Here is a 17,709-nt window from a genome sequence, read left to right as displayed (position 1 = left end):
CCGCGGGACGTCATCGGGGCGCGACGGATTTGGCGGCGCGGGAGGCGGCGGCCTCTCTGGGAGCTGCGCTTGTCTGTCTCTCGCGGCTGCCGAGCGGCCTCCGCTACCCTTGAGGGCCGCCATGTCCTTGGCGCCGGTGCTGCGGGCTGGCAGGGCCCGCGCGGGACTCAGCTCGCTCAGGGTGGTGAGTAGGAGGGGGTGGGGGTGGACCCGCCTTTTCCCCTCAGAGGAGCTCAAGGTGGCGCCCGCCCTTGGCTCTCCCTCTCCCACAACAACCCTGTGAGGTAGGCTAGCCCCCCCCCCCCAGGCTCCTACCCTGCGAGGTGGACGGGGAGGAAGGATGGCGAGCAAGTCCACCTCGGGTTGGAATTGGGGCCGCATCGCTTTGGTCGACAGAAACCACTGTAGGAATTAATGGACTGGAAGCTGCCCCAGCCCCGCCCCCAATGTTCATTTTTCTTACCTTTTTAAAACAGCGCTTTGCAGATTGCTTGTTTTGCTTACTCCCCCCCCCCCAAGTGAATTTTTATTGTTTTCCTTACATATTCTTTTCCAACAAATTGTAATAGCACCATACATTCCCTTTGACTCTGCCGAGTCGCGACCCCCCTCCCTCCCCACAACTGGTATATTTATCCTCTTTCCATCACACACATCATTCTCAAATTAGTACTATTATACATTGGAGGTATTATGTCAATCCAGTTAGTGTCTTGACCTCTTTACAATTCTTCTTTAAATATTCAATATATTTACTCCAGTTATTTTGGTATCTTTGATCTCCCTGGTCCCGGATCCTCCCTGACAGTTTGGCAAGTTCTGCATATTCTGTCAACTTCGCCTGCCACTCCTGTATAGTTGGTATATCTTGTACTTTCCATCTTTGGGCCAGAAGGGTCCTCACGGCAGCTGTAGCATACATGAACAAATTTTGATCTTCTATTTTAATTTCTGTTCCTATTAAGCCTAATAGACACGCTTCCAGTCTTTTGTGGAAAGTATATCTAAATATTTTTTTAAGTTCATTATAAATTGCTTCCCAAAAATTTTTTACCTTATCGCAGGTCCACCACATATGGAAATAGTCCCCATCTGCCTTTTTACATTTCCAACACTTTCTTTCTTTTTTCCTATACATTTTAGCTAATTTTACTGGTGTCAAATGCCATCTATACATCATTTTTTGCTTACTTTCTTTATATACCGCCGCAAAGCGGTTTAGGTAAAGGTCATTGCCAAACGTAAGCATCAATCTGGAGAGTTTACAGTAGATGGCAAACATTGTCACCCAAGAGGCATTTTCTGAGGGGGCTTCAGTGTTGAGGGGATTATGTTTTTCGTTTCAGGGAAATAGTACTTTTAGCTAAATGCAGATTTAGGGCTTAAGACTCATTAAGACTCATGCTTAAAAACACACACACACATACCATGGAGTTGTAGGTTTACATAGAAAAGTCATTAAGATGCCTCAGATAAGGTTGCTAATATTGCAAGAAATCTTTGCTCTTTAATAATTCTCCTTTTTTTTAATATGATATGGAGAGGGGGTAAAGTAACTGTCGGCTTTGTAACTGATGTGAAATGTGACATCGATCTCTTGTGTGACAGAAACTTGAGATTTCTAGTTGGTACCAATGGTTTGAAATATTTATGTCCTGCTTTATCTTGAGACAAAATAAACTTTGCTGTTGTCTGAAGACAGTTTGGGGCCTCTGCAGGATTCCTTGTCGGACGTTGGTGCTCCTACTGAGAAGGCCCTGATCCTATTTAGTTCCTGTTGAACTTCAGCTAGTTGGGAGCACACATATCAGAACTTCAGTTATTGAAGAAGACAGATAAGACAGTAGATAGGGGAGAAGGTCGCCCTTAAGGTGTCCAGAATCTATAGAAAATTTTGCCTATTAAGTTGTTGCTGGCAATATTTCAGTCATTGTATGATTGTTTGAATCCATCTTAATTTGTGAATGTGACAATTGGTGACATGCTGGTATTAATGGTGGAATCTACACATATATAAAAACCATTTTGAAAATGTTTTTTTAAAAGCGTTTTTAGAAAAACATTGAATTTTCCATAAGGCTCACCATTGCCATCTTGTACCACATTGTATATCGCACTTAAAACACACTTAAAACGTTTTGTTTGCAGCTGTATAGCTGAGTCCAATGAAAGGAAGCTCAGTTAAAATTGGGGAGGGTTTTGTTCATTGTAGGAAACCAGTGTGATATAGTAGTTAGAGTGTTGGACTAGGACCTGGGAGGCCAGGGATTAAATCCCCACTCAGCCTCGAAGCTCAGTGGGTGTGACCCTGGGCCTAACCTACCCCATAGGGTTGTTTTACAAATTAAATGAGAAGCAGCAGAGCCATGTATGCCACCTTGAGCTCCCTGAGGGGGAAAGTTGGGATTAATTGCAATTAATAACAATAAATAAATAATAGTGTTCTGTTGCATTTCTGATGAAACCAGTATAAAGCTATCTAATGACATCTAATGTTTCTTTTTGAAAAAGTTCTGTCAGAGTTAGGTCAATACTGTGGTCCCCCCCCAAACCCCCCCCCCCCCACACACACTGTATGGTTTTGTTGCATATAATGTTAATATGGCAGAATATTAAATCTTAAACATAGTTAATTCAATCTGATTTTTTCCTTCTAGGCAAGGCTTCATGTGAGTTCCCGGTGCAGCCTACGGTATAACTGGCTGGCATATTTTTTGGGAGAGAGAACTACTCCAAGGTTGAATGCAAACAGCAAAGTCTTCACAGTGGATGGCAACCTACGAAGCGGCAAGGGCAAGCTTGCACAGCAAGTAGCAGAGAAGCTAGGCATGTACTTCTGTATTGCTGTTGGAACTCACATATAATTTGTAACCTTTTGGGTAGTGGAATGCCCTCCTTGGGGGAGGCTCACCTAGTACCATATCTTTAAGTTGCAGACAAAAGCATTCCTCTTAAACTAGGTCTTTGGCTATTCAAGCGGAGGAGGAGGATATTTTTTTGCCCACCCACCCTGTTTCTATTTAATTTTTGTATCAGAGCTTTGGGTGTGAGTTTCTGTTGCTGCTTCTTTGGGAAGCAGCATAGAATATCTATGTATCAATGACAGCCCTCTTCATTCTGGTTGACGTTTGATGGCTGGCTCTGGGTTGGAGGGTTCATTTGATTCCCTCCCTCCCTCCCTATCTTTCTTTTTTCTTTTCCTTCTCCTCCTGCAATGAGGCTACATTTTAATAATTTAATGTTCCATTATTTTAATGTTGTGTTTTATTTTTGTTTTTAAGTTGTAATCATTCTTCTTGTTTTTATTATTGCTTGTAAGCCTTGGCTGGGGAGGGCGGGGTATAAATAAAAAATTATTATTATTATTATTATTATTACATATAGGCCTGTTGCACAATTAACAAAACCGTAGCAAACTAGTTGCAAGTTATATTTTCTGAGTCAAATCTACATACGTTTGGAGATGAAATGGAACTATTGCATCATTGCATTTATATTCCATCTTTTTCTCAAGGAGCTTAAGGTGCATAGTTCTTCCTCTATTCATTTTACTCCCACAACAACCCTGTGAAGGCAGTACCTGACCTGGGTCACCTAGTGAGCTTCATGGCCAAGTGGGTATTTGACTCCTGTTCTCCTAGGCCCTAGTCTGATACTCTAACCATTGTACGGCACTGCCTGTCTTTGTAAACAGCAAACCATCTTTGTTTAGAAATGTGTGTCTATGTTTTGGCAAGTGCTGTCTCAGAAGAGATGTTCCCTAATATGTGATGGAGAAGGAGAAATGTCTTGTATGAGAAAGTACCTGTCAGCCCTGTGGAATTTTGGTTGCTTATTTTAAGCATAATTAATAACTTGAAGAATCTGTTGTTAATCAGAAACACTTTCTAAATTGACAAAAAAGATTTTTAATCAACTTCTAATAGCCTAGATAATAGGGTCTTAGTGTTATACTACACTTTGATCCATCCTGATCCCTTAGGACATAAGGTGTATAAAATAAATATACAGCAGTGGCCATCTGGAGAAGATGGGATTTGAGAAGACTATTTTAAAGACAGAGACCTCCAGTTGTCTTGCATTGGTTTGCTTCTGAAAAGTGGGTTTGGAGTGGAACGTCGTTGAAGAGTGCTGCGTAGATAATGTAAAGAAAGTCCTTGCATGTGTATAGAGACGCAATTGAGCTTGTATTCTGGAGTGGCTTAAGATGAACATCAATATGTAGCTTCCCCTTTCAAATCTTTGATTGCTCTTTCCAGGTTTGCGATACTTTCCAGAAGCAGATATTCATTATGTGGACAGGGTCACAGGAGATAGAACAATATTGGATTCAAAATTCAGCGGTAATTGTAGCCTGGAGAAATTTTACAACAGTCCTAAACACCCAGATGGAAACTCATATCGGCTTCAAGCCTGGTTATTCAGTAACCGCCTCCTACAGTATGCTGATGCCCTGGAACACCTGCTGACCACAGGTAATCTAGTTCCTTTTGTTCCTAAATAAACTTACTAATTGAAATTTGGATTCCGTTTAGAGAAAATGTGGCAAAATAAAAACATAACTGGGAATTCACAGAGCAGCAGCCAGCCATAGTTGGTTCTTCAGTCTTCTTCAACCTGGTGCCCTCCAGATGTTTTGGATTGCTAGTCTCATTGGCTGCAGGCTTCCTGGACATTGCAGATACCAGGTTGATAAAGACTAGAATGTTTTGAGAAGCGGTACTTGTGCAATTGCAACTTGCATGATTGAAGACAGGCTGGTTGAGATTTAGCAAATTAAATGCACACATGTTTTTTCAGGGGTGAAAAAGAGCTTTTAAACTTTCTCCCTTCCTTGCTGGGCTAGGCTTTCTCGGTGTGCTGGCTTTGGAAGCCTGGGGACAGCCCTGTGAGATCTCATGACACATTGAGCTGGCCTTGCCCGCTTAAAAGTTCTCTGCCTTGCTTGGTGGGCAAGGCCTGTTTGGGACACATTTCCAGAAGAGCAAATAGGGTGGTTTGAGTACGCACATTTTTGCGCATATGTGCCACCCCTAGAACATAATTCCTGTATAAGATCCGATTGTACTGTACTTTTTCAAAGGTATTTTGAACAAATATGATCTGGAGGGTTGAGTGGTATGCCAAAGCAGAGCACTGCACTTCCTGCCAACTTTAAGATACAACTGCAGGTTCTTCCTGTGATTAGCAGACCTTGAAAATGTGGGCTTTAGGATGTAGTGTCAAGAAATTAATTATTGCATGCATAATGCTGCTTTGCAAACTGGGAGAAAATCATAATTAGAAGCAGCGTTGAGGAGCACAAACTTTAAATAAAGGTTGCCTAAATAAAAACTTGGGACGCGGGTGGCGCTGTGGGTAAAAGCCTCAGTGCCTAGGGCTTGCCGATCGAAAGGTCGGCGGTTCGAATCCCCGTGGCGGGATGCGCTCCCGCTGCTCGGTCCCAGCGCCTGCCAACCTAGCAGTTCGAAAGCACCTTCGGGTGCAAGTAGATAAATAGGGACCGCTTACTAGCGGGAAGGTAAACGGTGTTTCCGTGTGCTGCGCTGGCTCGCCAGATGCAGCGATGTCACGCTGGCCACGTGACCCGGAAAGTGTCTCCGGACAGCGCTGGCCCCCGGCCTCTTAAGTGAGATGGGCGCACAACCCTAGAGTCTGGCAAGACTGGCCCGTACGGGCAGGGGTACCTTTAACTTTACCTTTAAATAAAAACTTAGCCTCGCTCTAAGCCCAAACTCCATAACTTGTGTGAATAATATGTGATGGTGTTTCTCATATTGAAGTTGTGATCCCTGTTTAACTTCAGGGCAAGGAGTGGTTCTGGAGCGCTCCCCCTACAGTGACTTTGTGTTCTTGGAGGCGATGTATAAGCAGGGCTACATCCACAAGAGGTGTAAGTCATCGTTTTTTATTTATTTAAAAGATTTATAACCCAGCCATCATCAGTACTGCTTTGGATTATGTGGGGCGAGCAAACAAGGCCCGAATCTTGTTGGAAGAAGGTAGGACTGGAACAGGGGAGCCCAACTCTAAGGTCTCTCTCTCCACTTTTCCCCCAGACCTGAAACTTACCGCCCTCTGCTCTGCCCATGACCACTGTGGTATTTGTGTGTGTGTTTGGTGGGTGGGTTGTGATATAGCATCATCATGTAAGCGGAAGGAATTTACTGTTGGGTAAGAGTCTCTCCCAACCCTCCCTAGAGATGCAGGGAATTGATCTGGGACTTTTTGCTTGCAAGGCAGACACACTATGACCTCTGAGCTAGGCAATGAGGGAGCTCCTTGGCTTGTCCTTGTACAAACAGTTGCTGTGTTCTTGGTGTATGCTGATCTAACCACAGAGCTTCCTGGCTCTTGGGTAGAAGAATGAGGAAGTAGAGAGAGTTGCAGCAGGAGGAAGGGGACTTGCTGGGTCATCTGCAAGCGTTTTTTAATTTTTTGACTCTCCAAAGGTGGTCTCACAGGCACAATGGGATACAGTGGTACATTTCAGTACGCATCTGCTACAGAGTGGCTTGAATAGCTGGTGTAAAACTTTCCATTTTCTCTGCCTGAAACAAGGTGTGCCTTTAGCTGACGAAAGCATTCTCTTGCTGGCTTTCTTTCTAGGCGTGGAGCACTACGATACAATGAAGGATCTTAGTCTTTCTGATTTCTTGCCCCCTCACCTGACCATTTATATTGACGTACCTGTCTCAGAAGTAATGAAAAGGATTGAAGAGAGAGGCAAGGTATGCTTGGTTTGGGCGGGCGAATAATATTGTGTCCAGTAAGTCCGCAACTTACACACATTTAACTTGTGCACATTCAGCTTTATCACCTTGGCAAAATAACAAATAAAGGAGGTGGAAAGCAAGAGAGTTGTCAGGGAACTGCCATCGGCTCAGGGGTGAGAGGGGAAAAGGCAGATGGATTACAGGGAGCCCCCAAAGATCATGGGAAGCAGCACTTCCTCAGTGGAGGAAGGAAGCCACGCTTCTAGTGGGGAGGAGATGCAGGGCTCGGAGGATGCAAGGTGGTGCCAGGGCACCTTGCCTGAGCAAAGTGGGGAGGAGGGAGGTCCCCCTTTACCCAAGCCTTCCTTACGCAATAGGCTTTTGTGCAGAGAGGGGAGGCGCAGACTGGGGGTCAAGAAACTACTCTGCTGGGGAAGATTTAAGGACTGCCCACTCTCAGATTCTGCCAGTGAATGAGCAATACATGGAATAGAGGCGCTCTGCATTGTAAAGGGTTTTTTTTAGCACTAAGAAGAAAGCTTTAGAACAGACTAGTGACGCATATTGCCTGATTGCTCTCGAGCAACCACCCGATAGCCCTAACAAGAATGTACCGGGGGGGGGGGGGGAGAGACTTTGGCCATCCCACCGACCATTGAACCCAGTGTGTTTTGACTACATGCGATTTTGGCTTTAGGTGTGATCCCAGGGTTGTAACTCCCACATGAGTTGTGGGCTTAATGTATTAGTCTGACAAAGAGTGCTTCTTCTCCAGAAGTGTAGAACTTGTAGTGCCAGGATTGTTTTTCTACTGACAAATCACTTTAGGGTGTGGAAGACTGTCCTCATAGGAATATATTACATTTTAACTCTGCGAGTCGGCTTGCTTCCTTATTTATATAAAGCATTTTTGCCAACCTCTTGAGCTGAAAAGGTTTGTAGTGTGGTTTACAGAAGGCGATAAAACAAGGCAGTCCATGCCCTAGGGGCTTATAATTAAAACATACAAGGCAAAAGGAAAAGGGGATGAGGAGGGAAGAGGAAAACAAGCAAACCCAGACACTGGTTGTTAAAGCTGCATGGTTTCTTCTTACAATGGCCAGGTGGAATGGGAACATTTCAGGGTGGGGGAGAGGAGCTGATCTCAGCTGAGTGGAAGGAATGAGTAGTTCCACTTCCGCCTCCTTCTGCTCCAGCAGAGGGGGGAGAACCACGTATGCCACCTTGAGTGCCTTGGAGGAAACGATGGGGTAGGAAAGCAATAAATAAATAATAATGTTACAAAAGCGTCTTGTGGTGTGACTTTTCGTCCCTCCCCTCCTGGTATTACTAAAGGGCAAGAGGGAAAGACCTGCCTGGACAAGTGCATCTTCTGACTTTGATCAGCACTGCATTGGTACAAATACTCAACTTTAGAATTCTGAAGCCTCTCTGGAAATTCTAGATGTTATAATAAAGGTGATAGTTAAACGACTTTAGCTGGTCAAACGAATAAAGCAGCAGTAGCTTCAGTCACATTGAGTTTCAACGTGTGATTTTATTTTAAAGCCGTATGAAAAGAAAGTATCACCTGCGTATCTTCAGAGCATTGAAGATGGCTACAAGAAATCTTTCCTGCCTCAGATAAGGTTAGTACGCGTTAACACGAAACAAGCACCGTTTAGTAAAACTGCTTGTACACCAGCAGCTTTGTGTCATACTGTTTGCATTCTGGTTTTTAATGTACGATTGGCCTTAGAAATTACAGTGCAAATCTCAGCTTTGCTCTCTGTCAAAGAACTGAAAGAGAAGAACTGGATTGTGCTTCCCTCTTGGGTGTTTCCATTCATAGGCTGATCTGTCTTAACCCTCTTTGCTCTACTTTCTCTGCCTTGTGCCGCCCTTGCCAGGTTCACATCTGGCTGCACTCTTTCTGCCCCATTTCAATTTGCTTCTGGACTTCTACTCCCACATCTTCAGGTGTGGCCTGTCTTAGTTGGTTCTTCACCTTCACACTGCATTTGTTTTTGCCCCCTTCTTGTCCTGTCCAAATCTACATCTTCTTAATTTTGCTTTCCAAACAACTCAATTTACACATTCTTTTCCGCCACATTCTTTCAGACACTTCCACTTACCTTTGAAGAGATTAACTTAATTACTTCTTTTTAAAAAAATTCTGTTTTGCTGCACCTTTCTGTTTCTGCTGTGGATCCCCCACCTTCCCAGATTCTTAACTCCTGTACTTGCTTAACCCATTTCAACAAGGGATTTCTTACTTTTAACTAATATTTTGTTTCTTGTATGTTTTTAGGCTATCGTTCTGCAAGTTGGAATTTATTTAATAAAACAATTTATACCTCGCCTTTCTGTGTTATTGAAAACATTCAAGGCATATTTAGTTGTCCTTGATTCCTGCATTGCTGGGGGTTGGACTAGATGACTCCTGGGTCCCTTCCAAGTTTACAATTCTCTGATTTTGTAGCTTTCCCCTTCCGTATTTATTTCTTTATTTCTTATAAAAATGTTTATGTACCACTACGTCATTAAAAAAGTTATCACAGAAGTTAAACGTAAAGCCATACAATAAAAGTCATAAAGAAGTTAAAAGCAGACATCAGTTAACTATTGTGGAGGGATGTGTTCTTAATTGCCTGGACAGGCCTGGCGGCATAGAAAAGCTTTCAACAGGCATTTAAAAGTTGGCACAGAAGGTGCTTGCTGAATCTCTAGTGGCAGGGCATTCCACAGGACTGGGCCAATGACACTAAAGGCTCGGCTTGTTGTCAAACGAGCCTCACCAAAATCTGCGATTACAGCTGTGTCTCTCAGCCACTGCCGCCCTCCACTCCACCCTCTCCCAAGCATGTTGTTGTTGAAAGGTTGTTGTGTTACCCCAGAGATGTCCTGCTGCCCCTCCAGAATCCATTCTCATCTCTCCTGCAGTTCTGGGATATGGTACGTTCTGTAGCGACTCCATGACATACATGCAGTATGTGATTTGGGGGTTGCCTCTTGTTTCCCGAGACCAACACTGGTCCTGAAAGATCTTCATTGGCTCCCAGTACGTTTCTGAGCACAATTCAAAGTCTTGGTGCTGACCTCTAAAGCCCTAAACAGCCTTGGTCCTATATACCTGAAGGAGTGTCTCCACCCCCATCATCCAGCTGAGGTCCAGCGCTGAGGGCCTTCTGGTGGTTCCCTTGCTGCGAGAAGTGAGGTTACAGGGAACCAGGCAGAGGGCCTTCTTGGTAGTGGCGCCTGCCCTGTGGAACACCCTCCCACCAGATGTCAAGGCAATAAACAACTATCTGACTTTTAGAAGACATCTGAAGGCAGTCCTGTTTAGGAAAGTTTTTAATGTCTGGCGCTGTATTGTTTTTAATATGCAGTTGGGAGCCGCCCAGAGTGGCTGGGAAAACCCATCCACATGGGCCAGGGTATAAATAATAAGTTATTATTACTATTATTATTACTGTTACTATTATTATTTTCCTCCATATCAAATAAAGTGATTCAATGTTACCTTGTTTCCTTCTAGTGAGACTTCTGAGGTCTTGCAGTATACCACAAGCGAGGCTGAACATGTGGAAAAAGTAAGTTGCCATGAGCTGTCTCTCTCTTTGTGTGACCTCTTTTGCAGGATCCCTTCCATTGCTCTGATGGTGGTAGAGGCTGCTTGTGTGTTTATTGTCCATCTTTCCAGCTTTGCTTTGTCAGGTTCAGGAAGGATGAAATAAAGTGGGCATGTTCAGAGAAGTGCAGCTAGACTAGCAGAGCAAGCCATTTCCAACAGCCGCTGCCTGCTTGTTCTAGCCGGGGCGGGTGTGTGTGGGTGTGTGATTGTTGTTGTTTAGTCGTTTAGTCATGTCCGACTCTTCGTGACCCCATGGACCAGAGCACGCCAGGCACTTCTGTCTTCCACTGCCTCCTGCAGTTTGGTCAAACTCATGCTGGTAGCTTTGAGAACACTGTCCCACCATCTCGTCCTCTGTCGTCCCCTTCTCCTTGTGCCCTCCATCTTTCCCAACACCAGGGTCTTTTCCAGGGAGTCTTCTCTTCTCATGAGGTGGCCAAAGTATTGGAGCCTCAGCTTTAGGATCTGTCCTTCCAGTGAGCACTCAGGGCTGATTTCCTTCAGAATGGAGAGGTTTGATCTTCTTGCCATCCATGGGACTCTCAAGAGTCTCCTCCAGCACCATAATTCAAAAGCATCAATTCTTTGGCGATCAGCCTTCTTTATGGTCCAGCTCTCACTTCCATACATCACTACTGGGAAAACCATAGCTTCAACTATACGGACCTTTGTTGGCAAGGTGATAGTTCTCCTTTATTCCATTGTATTCCCTCCCTCTTGGTGTCTGTGGGAGTGAACTAACTGCATCAGCTGGAAGCTGACAGGTCTTAGTGCAACAAGCCTTTCAAGTAGGGAATTTCCCAGTCGGCATCCATATCAGAATTGGTTTTGAGATGTGTTTATTGTTTTATCGATGTGTTAGGTATTCTTTAGCTGTGATTCCTGCATTACAGAGGGTTGGATTAGATGACCCTTGGGGTTCCTTCCAGCTCTGCAGTTCTATGATTTTAAGAAAAGCAATGTGGCTGTCCCCGGGGGAAGGGTTGCATTAAGCTTACAAAAGGCCTTGGATTCTTGGTGTGTTTTATCACACATGCACCTTCACCTCTTCCCCTGGAGTATTGGGGGAGCTGTAGGAGGTAGGTGGCAAGAATCTGTCCCTTCGACTTCCAGAGAGGTTCAGAGGAGAGTGTCCTTTCCCCTGCAAGTGATCGAAGGGACGGCTCACGGCTGAATGGAAGAACACCACTTTTGCGTGCAGAAGTTCTCAGATGGCCTCCTTGGTGATACTGCAGTGGTGTCTATGCTATGAAGTTATTAATATTGTGCTTTATTATTTTTCTGTGCGTGTGATGCTGAACTGTTAGCCACTTTGTGTTCCCACTGAAAAGGTAGGCAAATCACAGTATGATTGTGTCTTGTGGTGGGGGCATTACATTCCAGGGATGGCACATAGATGCAAAAACGTGTATATCTGAACCACTCCCTTGGAACTGCCCCCTACACAGACCATCCTTACCTTCCAAGCAAGGCAGAGATTTGATTGTACTGTAAACCAAAATATGGGGGGGGGGGGTGAGTTACAGGATGTTGGCTTGCTGGGAACAGGAATTGCTCAGTCTCTCATTTCCTTTCTAATCACCTTGCCTGAACTCTGCACTTAAGGAGTTCCTTGTTGCAGATTTTAGACCAGGCACCCCCAACCTTCGGCCCTCCAGATGTTTTGTACTACAATTCCCATCATCCCTGACCACTGGTCCTGCTAGCTAGGGATCATGGGAGTTGTAGGCCAAAACATCTGGAGGGCCGAAGGTTGGGTGGTGCCTGTTTTAGACTTTCCACCACATTTCATTCCAGTTCATTCTCCAGGTTAAGCTGATTTTTAAAAACCCATCTAAACTCCGTACTTTAACTTCTGTGGTGCAGCATATACCCCTTGGTCATCTTGGCCTTGCAGCCTTGAGGTAGCAAAGAAGCTCAGACGTCCTTGTGGAGAGCTGGCTGGTTGCATTGATGCTAATCCTTTTCTCTTGGCAGGTAATAGAAGATATTGAGTACCTGAAGTTCAACAAGGGACCTTGGCCCGAACAGGACGACGTCTCTTTTCATCACTTGAGGGTTCTGTAAGGATGGACTTTCTAACTAGTCTAACTAGTCTCCTTTCATGTTGCATCTCTTGCTACAGAAGCATCTCAGAGCCGCCTCCTGCGGAGCGTGGCACAGCTTTAATGTTTCAGAATTGAATACATACAGCAGTGTTTCCTATATATTGGGTTATCTTTTCTCCCCCCAATGCAAAATTACAACAAAAATTACAAACATAAAATCCAAAAGAAGAAGAAAAAACACAAAACAAAACCACACCTACAAAGAAAACCATGCCATCATAATAATCTTTACGTACATATTGACTTCCTTCCTCTGTTTTGAGACCTCAAAATTTTTAATCTTTCTGAATTGTTGTGTCTAATGTAAATTACCTCTATCTTTATACCTTTCGCACCGTTTTTCAATTTCTTTAACCCTGCAAAGCTTCATTCGTTACATACCGATATACTTACTCCAGAACAATTTTTTTGTTATATTCTTTAACACAATCCCATTCTTTTGCTAATTTTTGGTCTGATTGCCCCCTTAAGAATGCTATGAATCTTGCTAAATTTATATATTCACAAAGTGTAGTTTGCCATTCTTTTATTGATGGGATTTCCCCCCTTTCCAGCTTTTTGCTATGAGCATCCTGGCAGCTGTTGTCGCATAGAGGAATACTTTCCTTTGATTGCCAGGAATTTCTTTTGTAATTATACCTAAAAGGAATGCCTTCTGTTTTTTACTAAAAGATATTTTAAACATCTTTTTGATTTCTTCATATATTTCATTCCAAAATTGTCCAATAGGTCGGCATTCCCACCACATGTGAAACATTGTTCCTATTTCTTTCTTGCATCTCCAACAGGTATTTGATTTTGATTTATAAATTTTTGCCAATTGGATTATCAAGGCATACTCTTGATATATTTTTATTTTTTATCTAGGATTGAAGTTGGAGGTGCTTCACAGTGGGGATTGCCTTTCCCTCAAGGGGATGATAGCCCTGGTTTTTTATGCCCTCTGATTAGCAGCCAAGAGCAATGAGTTGCAGAGGTGCAGTGGGCCCCTCCTATGGACAGTACAGCTGCATTTCTGTGCCCGAGTTAATGGGCCACTCATTTGCTAGCTAGAGATACCCAACCTGTGCAGAGGCAAAGCAGAGTAGTGACTCATGCAGAGAGGCAGCAAGCACCCTTTGAAGCTGGTACTTACCGTATTTTTCGCCCTATGGGGCTCACCGGCCCATAGGGCGCAACTAGTTTTGGGGGGGGGGGGTCAAGAAAAAAAATTATTTCCCCCCCCCAGCCCCCAAAACAGGCCGCTATCCGCAAGCCTTCACCCACCAGCCCCGACAAGCTCTGGGAGTATTCCCCACCTCCCGCAGAAGCCGCACGCTCTTTAAAGGGGCTGCGCGGCTTCTACTGGCTTTTCTAGAAGATGGGGGAATTCCCCCACCTCCCGCAAAACCGGCAGAACCCGCGCGCTCTTTAAAAGGGCTGCACGGCTTCTCCTGGCTTTTCTGGGAGGTAGGGGGATTCCCTCACCTCTCGCAAAAACCTGCAGAAGCCACACAGCCCCTTTAAAGAGCGTGCGGCTTCTCCTGGCTTTTCTGGGAGGTGGGGGAATTCCCCCACCTCCCTGAAAAGCCCGCGGGCTGCCATCCGCAAGCCTTGGGAGCCCGGCGGGAAGTCGTGCCGGGCTCCCAAGGCTTGCGGAGAGCTTCCTGAAGCCTGCATTCGCTCCATAGGACGCACACACATATTTCCCCTTCATTTTTGGAGGGGGGAAAAGTGCGTCCTATAGGGCGAAAAATACGGTAATTCAAGTCCAAGCCGAGGAAGGAAAAAAGCTGCCTGTCTGTCCCCCTCTGTGGAACTCTGGCCTGCTTTTGGGTGGGTGTGTGGTAAACTCTGATGCTGATAGATTGAAAGGAGCATCTTCTTCTCTCCTTGCCCCCACCACCCAAAAAAACCTGTCATTTTTTCTTGCCCCCCCCCCCAAGGTATGAATCCCCAAAGCTACTGCCTTTTCAGTAAGCATAACCAAGTTGCTATTGTTATTTTTTGCATATTAGGGCACAGGACAAGTACAGTGTGATACTTCCTACAACTCTCCCTTTCTACATACCTGAAATCACAGTGGGAGGCCTCGATGCTGACAAAGCGTTTAATGAATACAAGGAGGTGAGAGGAGAACATTCAGTGGTGGTACAGTAAAATGTAATTTTAGAAGAGGAACTCCCAAGAGTGAACCTTCATCTTGTCAATGTTCTTTTGGTTTTATGCTCGGATACTTCAGGTGCCTTGTAGATAAACCACCCATCTTTTCCATTTAGCAATTTTAAAAATGAGGTTATTTGATCCTCAAACAGCTCACCTTTTAGATCTGTAGCCTGAGAGAGGTGCTATTTTGCACACCGAAAATGTGCACTGTTATAAAACAATAACTTGTGCCCAATCCCCAACCCCCACCCCAGAATTCTGAAACTTGCAGTTTTCTTAAAAATAATTCTCTGGAGGTCTGCAGCTGCAGTTTTTCATACAGCACTTAAACTTTGGCTCTCCCGCAGGAGGCAGTGATGGCCACCAACTTAGATGGCTTCAAAAGGGGATTAGAGAATTTCCTGAAGGAGAGGCCTGTTGATGGCTTGCTAGCTATGCTCTGCCTCCGCAGCCAGAGACAACAATGCTTCTGAATGCCAGTTGCTGGGAACCACAGGAGGAGAGAGGGCTTTCATTCTCAGATCCTGCTTGCAGCCTTCCCATAGAGGCATCTGGCTGGCCACTGTGGGAACAGGAAGCTGGACTAGATGGGCCATTGGCCTGATCCAGTAGCCAGGCTCTTCTAATGTTCTTATGAGAGAACCAGGGAGGAGAGGGAATGGCTATCAGTCCATTATAAGTTTGCGGGGGTCAGTGTTTTCCACAGCCTGCTAAAAAAACCTTATGTTGAAAAGCTGTTCAGTTCTGGTTGCCATCCCCCAAAGGGCTCAGAAAGGGCAACCAAAATATCATGAAGCTGGAACAGCTCGCTATGAAAGATGGCTACCACCTCATGCCCACGTAGTCAGGCTTTTTCCAAGGAGAAAGGAACATTTTATTATGGCAACACAATTAAGAAGTACCTGTCTGTCTGTCTGTGTGTGTGTGTGTGTGTGTGTGTGTGTGTGTGTGTGTGATGAGAACATGGCAAGAGGTGTATAAAACCATGCATAGTATAGAGAAAGTGGAATGAGAGCAGCTTTCTCTGCCTCTCATATAATGCTAGAACCTAATGGGGTCATAAGGGACGCGGGTGGCGCTGTGGGTTAAACCACAGAGCCTAGGACTTGCTGATCTGAAGGTCTACGGTTCGAATCCCCGCGACAGGGTGAGCTCCCGTTGCTCGGTCCCTGCTCCTGCCAATCTAGCAGTTCAAAAGCACGTCAAAGTGTGCAAGTAGATAAATAGGTACCGCTCTGGTGGGAAGGTCAATGGCATTTCCGTGCGCTGCTCTGGTTCGCCAGAAGCGGCTTAGTCGTGCTGGCCACATGACCCGGAAGCCGTACGCCGGCTCCCTCGGCCAGTAAAGCGAGATGAGCGCCGCAACCCCAGAGTTGGCCACAACTGGACCTAATGGTCAGGGGTCCCTTTACCTTTACCTTAATGGGGTCATGCGGTGAAACTAAACGTTGGAGAAGCCGAAGGAAGGACTTTCTTATGCTGTGCTGCTGCCGTGGAATTGGCTCTTACAAGATGTCATGGCAGCCACCGCCTTTGAAAAGGGAATTGTTTATGGCTATGAGCCACAGCGACAATAATCTTCTGCCTGTTTTCCTGGTGTCGGTATGCCTCTGAATGCCACTTGCCGGGAATCTAAAGTTGGGGAGAAAACTGCTGTGGCACTCGGGTCTGCCTTCCCATAGCCACCTGGCTAGCCACAGTGGGAACAGGATGCTTTGGCTTGATCCAGCAGGCCTGCTTTTATATTTTTGAGGATAGTGATGACAAGAGTGAAGCTGTGCCCTTATCCTCATGGATCTTCTGTGCTTTCTACTGCAGCTTCCTGGACGTAAATACGAACAAGGCTACAATGCTGAGGCTGGCGACAAATGGATCTGGCTGAAATAATGGGTTGGTGGAGCTCCTGTTATCAGCCTGCCTTTTGTGGGGGATGCCTGAAGCTGGACTGACACGACCAGGTCATTGTCGAATGACCTTGAAAAGAACAAAGTCTAAATCGCCTTCCATGCAAAGTAATTCTCAACTGAATCCCATTAGGAAGACTGACAAGTGATTGGCATGGCAGGTAGGCATGGCCCTGGGAATGTGGTCTTATCATCACAATGGTGGCTGGTCCAGGAGCTTGGCTGGATTTGGATGAAATAAAACCCTTTACTCGAACTATTTTCTTAGTGAGCATTTTTCTTTGCACAGCACATAGTTAAACTATGGAACTCGCTCCTGCAGGAAGTGGTGTTGGCTGCCAACTTGGAAGGCTTAAAAAGAGAATTAGATACATTCATGGAGCAGAGGGCTATCGATGGCAGCCAGCCACAATGCCTGCATAGTCGGAGGCAGCAATGCTTCTGAATTCCAGCTGGTGGAAACCACAGGAGGGGAAAAAGTGATTGTGTTTGAATCCTGCTTGCAAGTTTCCCAGAAGAGGCATCTGGTTGGCCACTGTGAGAACAGGGTGCTGGACTAGATGGGTCCTTGGCCTCATCCAGCAGCTTCTTCTATGTTCTTTTAGCAGGTTGTATGTGCAGTTACCTGAAGGCCCAGTCTGGCTCAGGAAGAATAGTGTGCAGTCTCAGAGTAGATTGCTAGATTTCTCTTCTAGTGCCTGTGGTCTGTTGTCTTAGAAGTGGCTGGGCAGAGTCTTTTTTTTTTTTTTTTTAGGAGGAATGTGCCAGGGAGGGCTTGAAAAATGACCAGTTCCCTCTATCCTCATCGAAACGTTTTCTTAGTGAGCATTTCTCACTTTTTCCTGCATTGGTTACTTCCAGACTGGAACGCTGCAATGCCCTCTGTGTGGGGCTTCCCTTGCGCTTGATCTGGAAGCTGTAGTTAGTGCAGAATGCTGCAGCACAATTGCTGACAGAGTGAGGCCTTGTCAGCATAGAACACCTTTGCTCAGAGATTTGCACTACTTGCAAGATCACATTAGCGCATAGATACCCACTCAATTGACAGAACTGGCACTGTTACAGGTTCCATATAATACTCATTTCGTATTTGTAAGAAATTGATTTTTTAGTGTGGCAGCGGCTACACTCTGGGATTCCCTGCCATTTGATACCAGGCAGGTACTTCCACTGTACTCTTTCTGGTTCTGTGCCCAGAAGATTTTTATTTAGACAAGGCTACC

At 45.2% G+C, this 17,709-nt stretch overlaps 1 protein-coding gene across 1 annotated transcript; it reads left to right on the top strand.

The window, feature by feature from the left end:
* Positions 1 to 24: 24 nt before the first annotated feature.
* Positions 25 to 16,742, top strand: NDUFA10 (NADH:ubiquinone oxidoreductase subunit A10). Its single transcript, XM_028741231.2, has 10 exons — positions 25 to 184; positions 2,658 to 2,826; positions 4,260 to 4,475; positions 5,807 to 5,893; positions 6,610 to 6,731; positions 8,265 to 8,344; positions 10,234 to 10,288; positions 12,307 to 12,392; positions 14,435 to 14,543; positions 16,401 to 16,742. The coding sequence occupies exons 1-10, from the start codon at positions 122 to 124 to the stop codon at positions 16,467 to 16,469; spliced, it is 1,056 nt and encodes a 351-aa protein (XP_028597064.2). The 5' UTR covers positions 25 to 121; the 3' UTR covers positions 16,470 to 16,742.
* Positions 16,743 to 17,709: the final 967 nt, after the last annotated feature.

This window comes from Podarcis muralis, chromosome 7, assembly GCF_964188315.1.
Source record: "Podarcis muralis chromosome 7, rPodMur119.hap1.1, whole genome shotgun sequence".
Taxonomy (NCBI): Eukaryota; Metazoa; Chordata; class Lepidosauria; order Squamata; family Lacertidae; genus Podarcis; species Podarcis muralis.
Note: the sequence above shows the minus strand (reverse complement) of the source record. Positions and strands in the feature narration are given on the sequence as shown.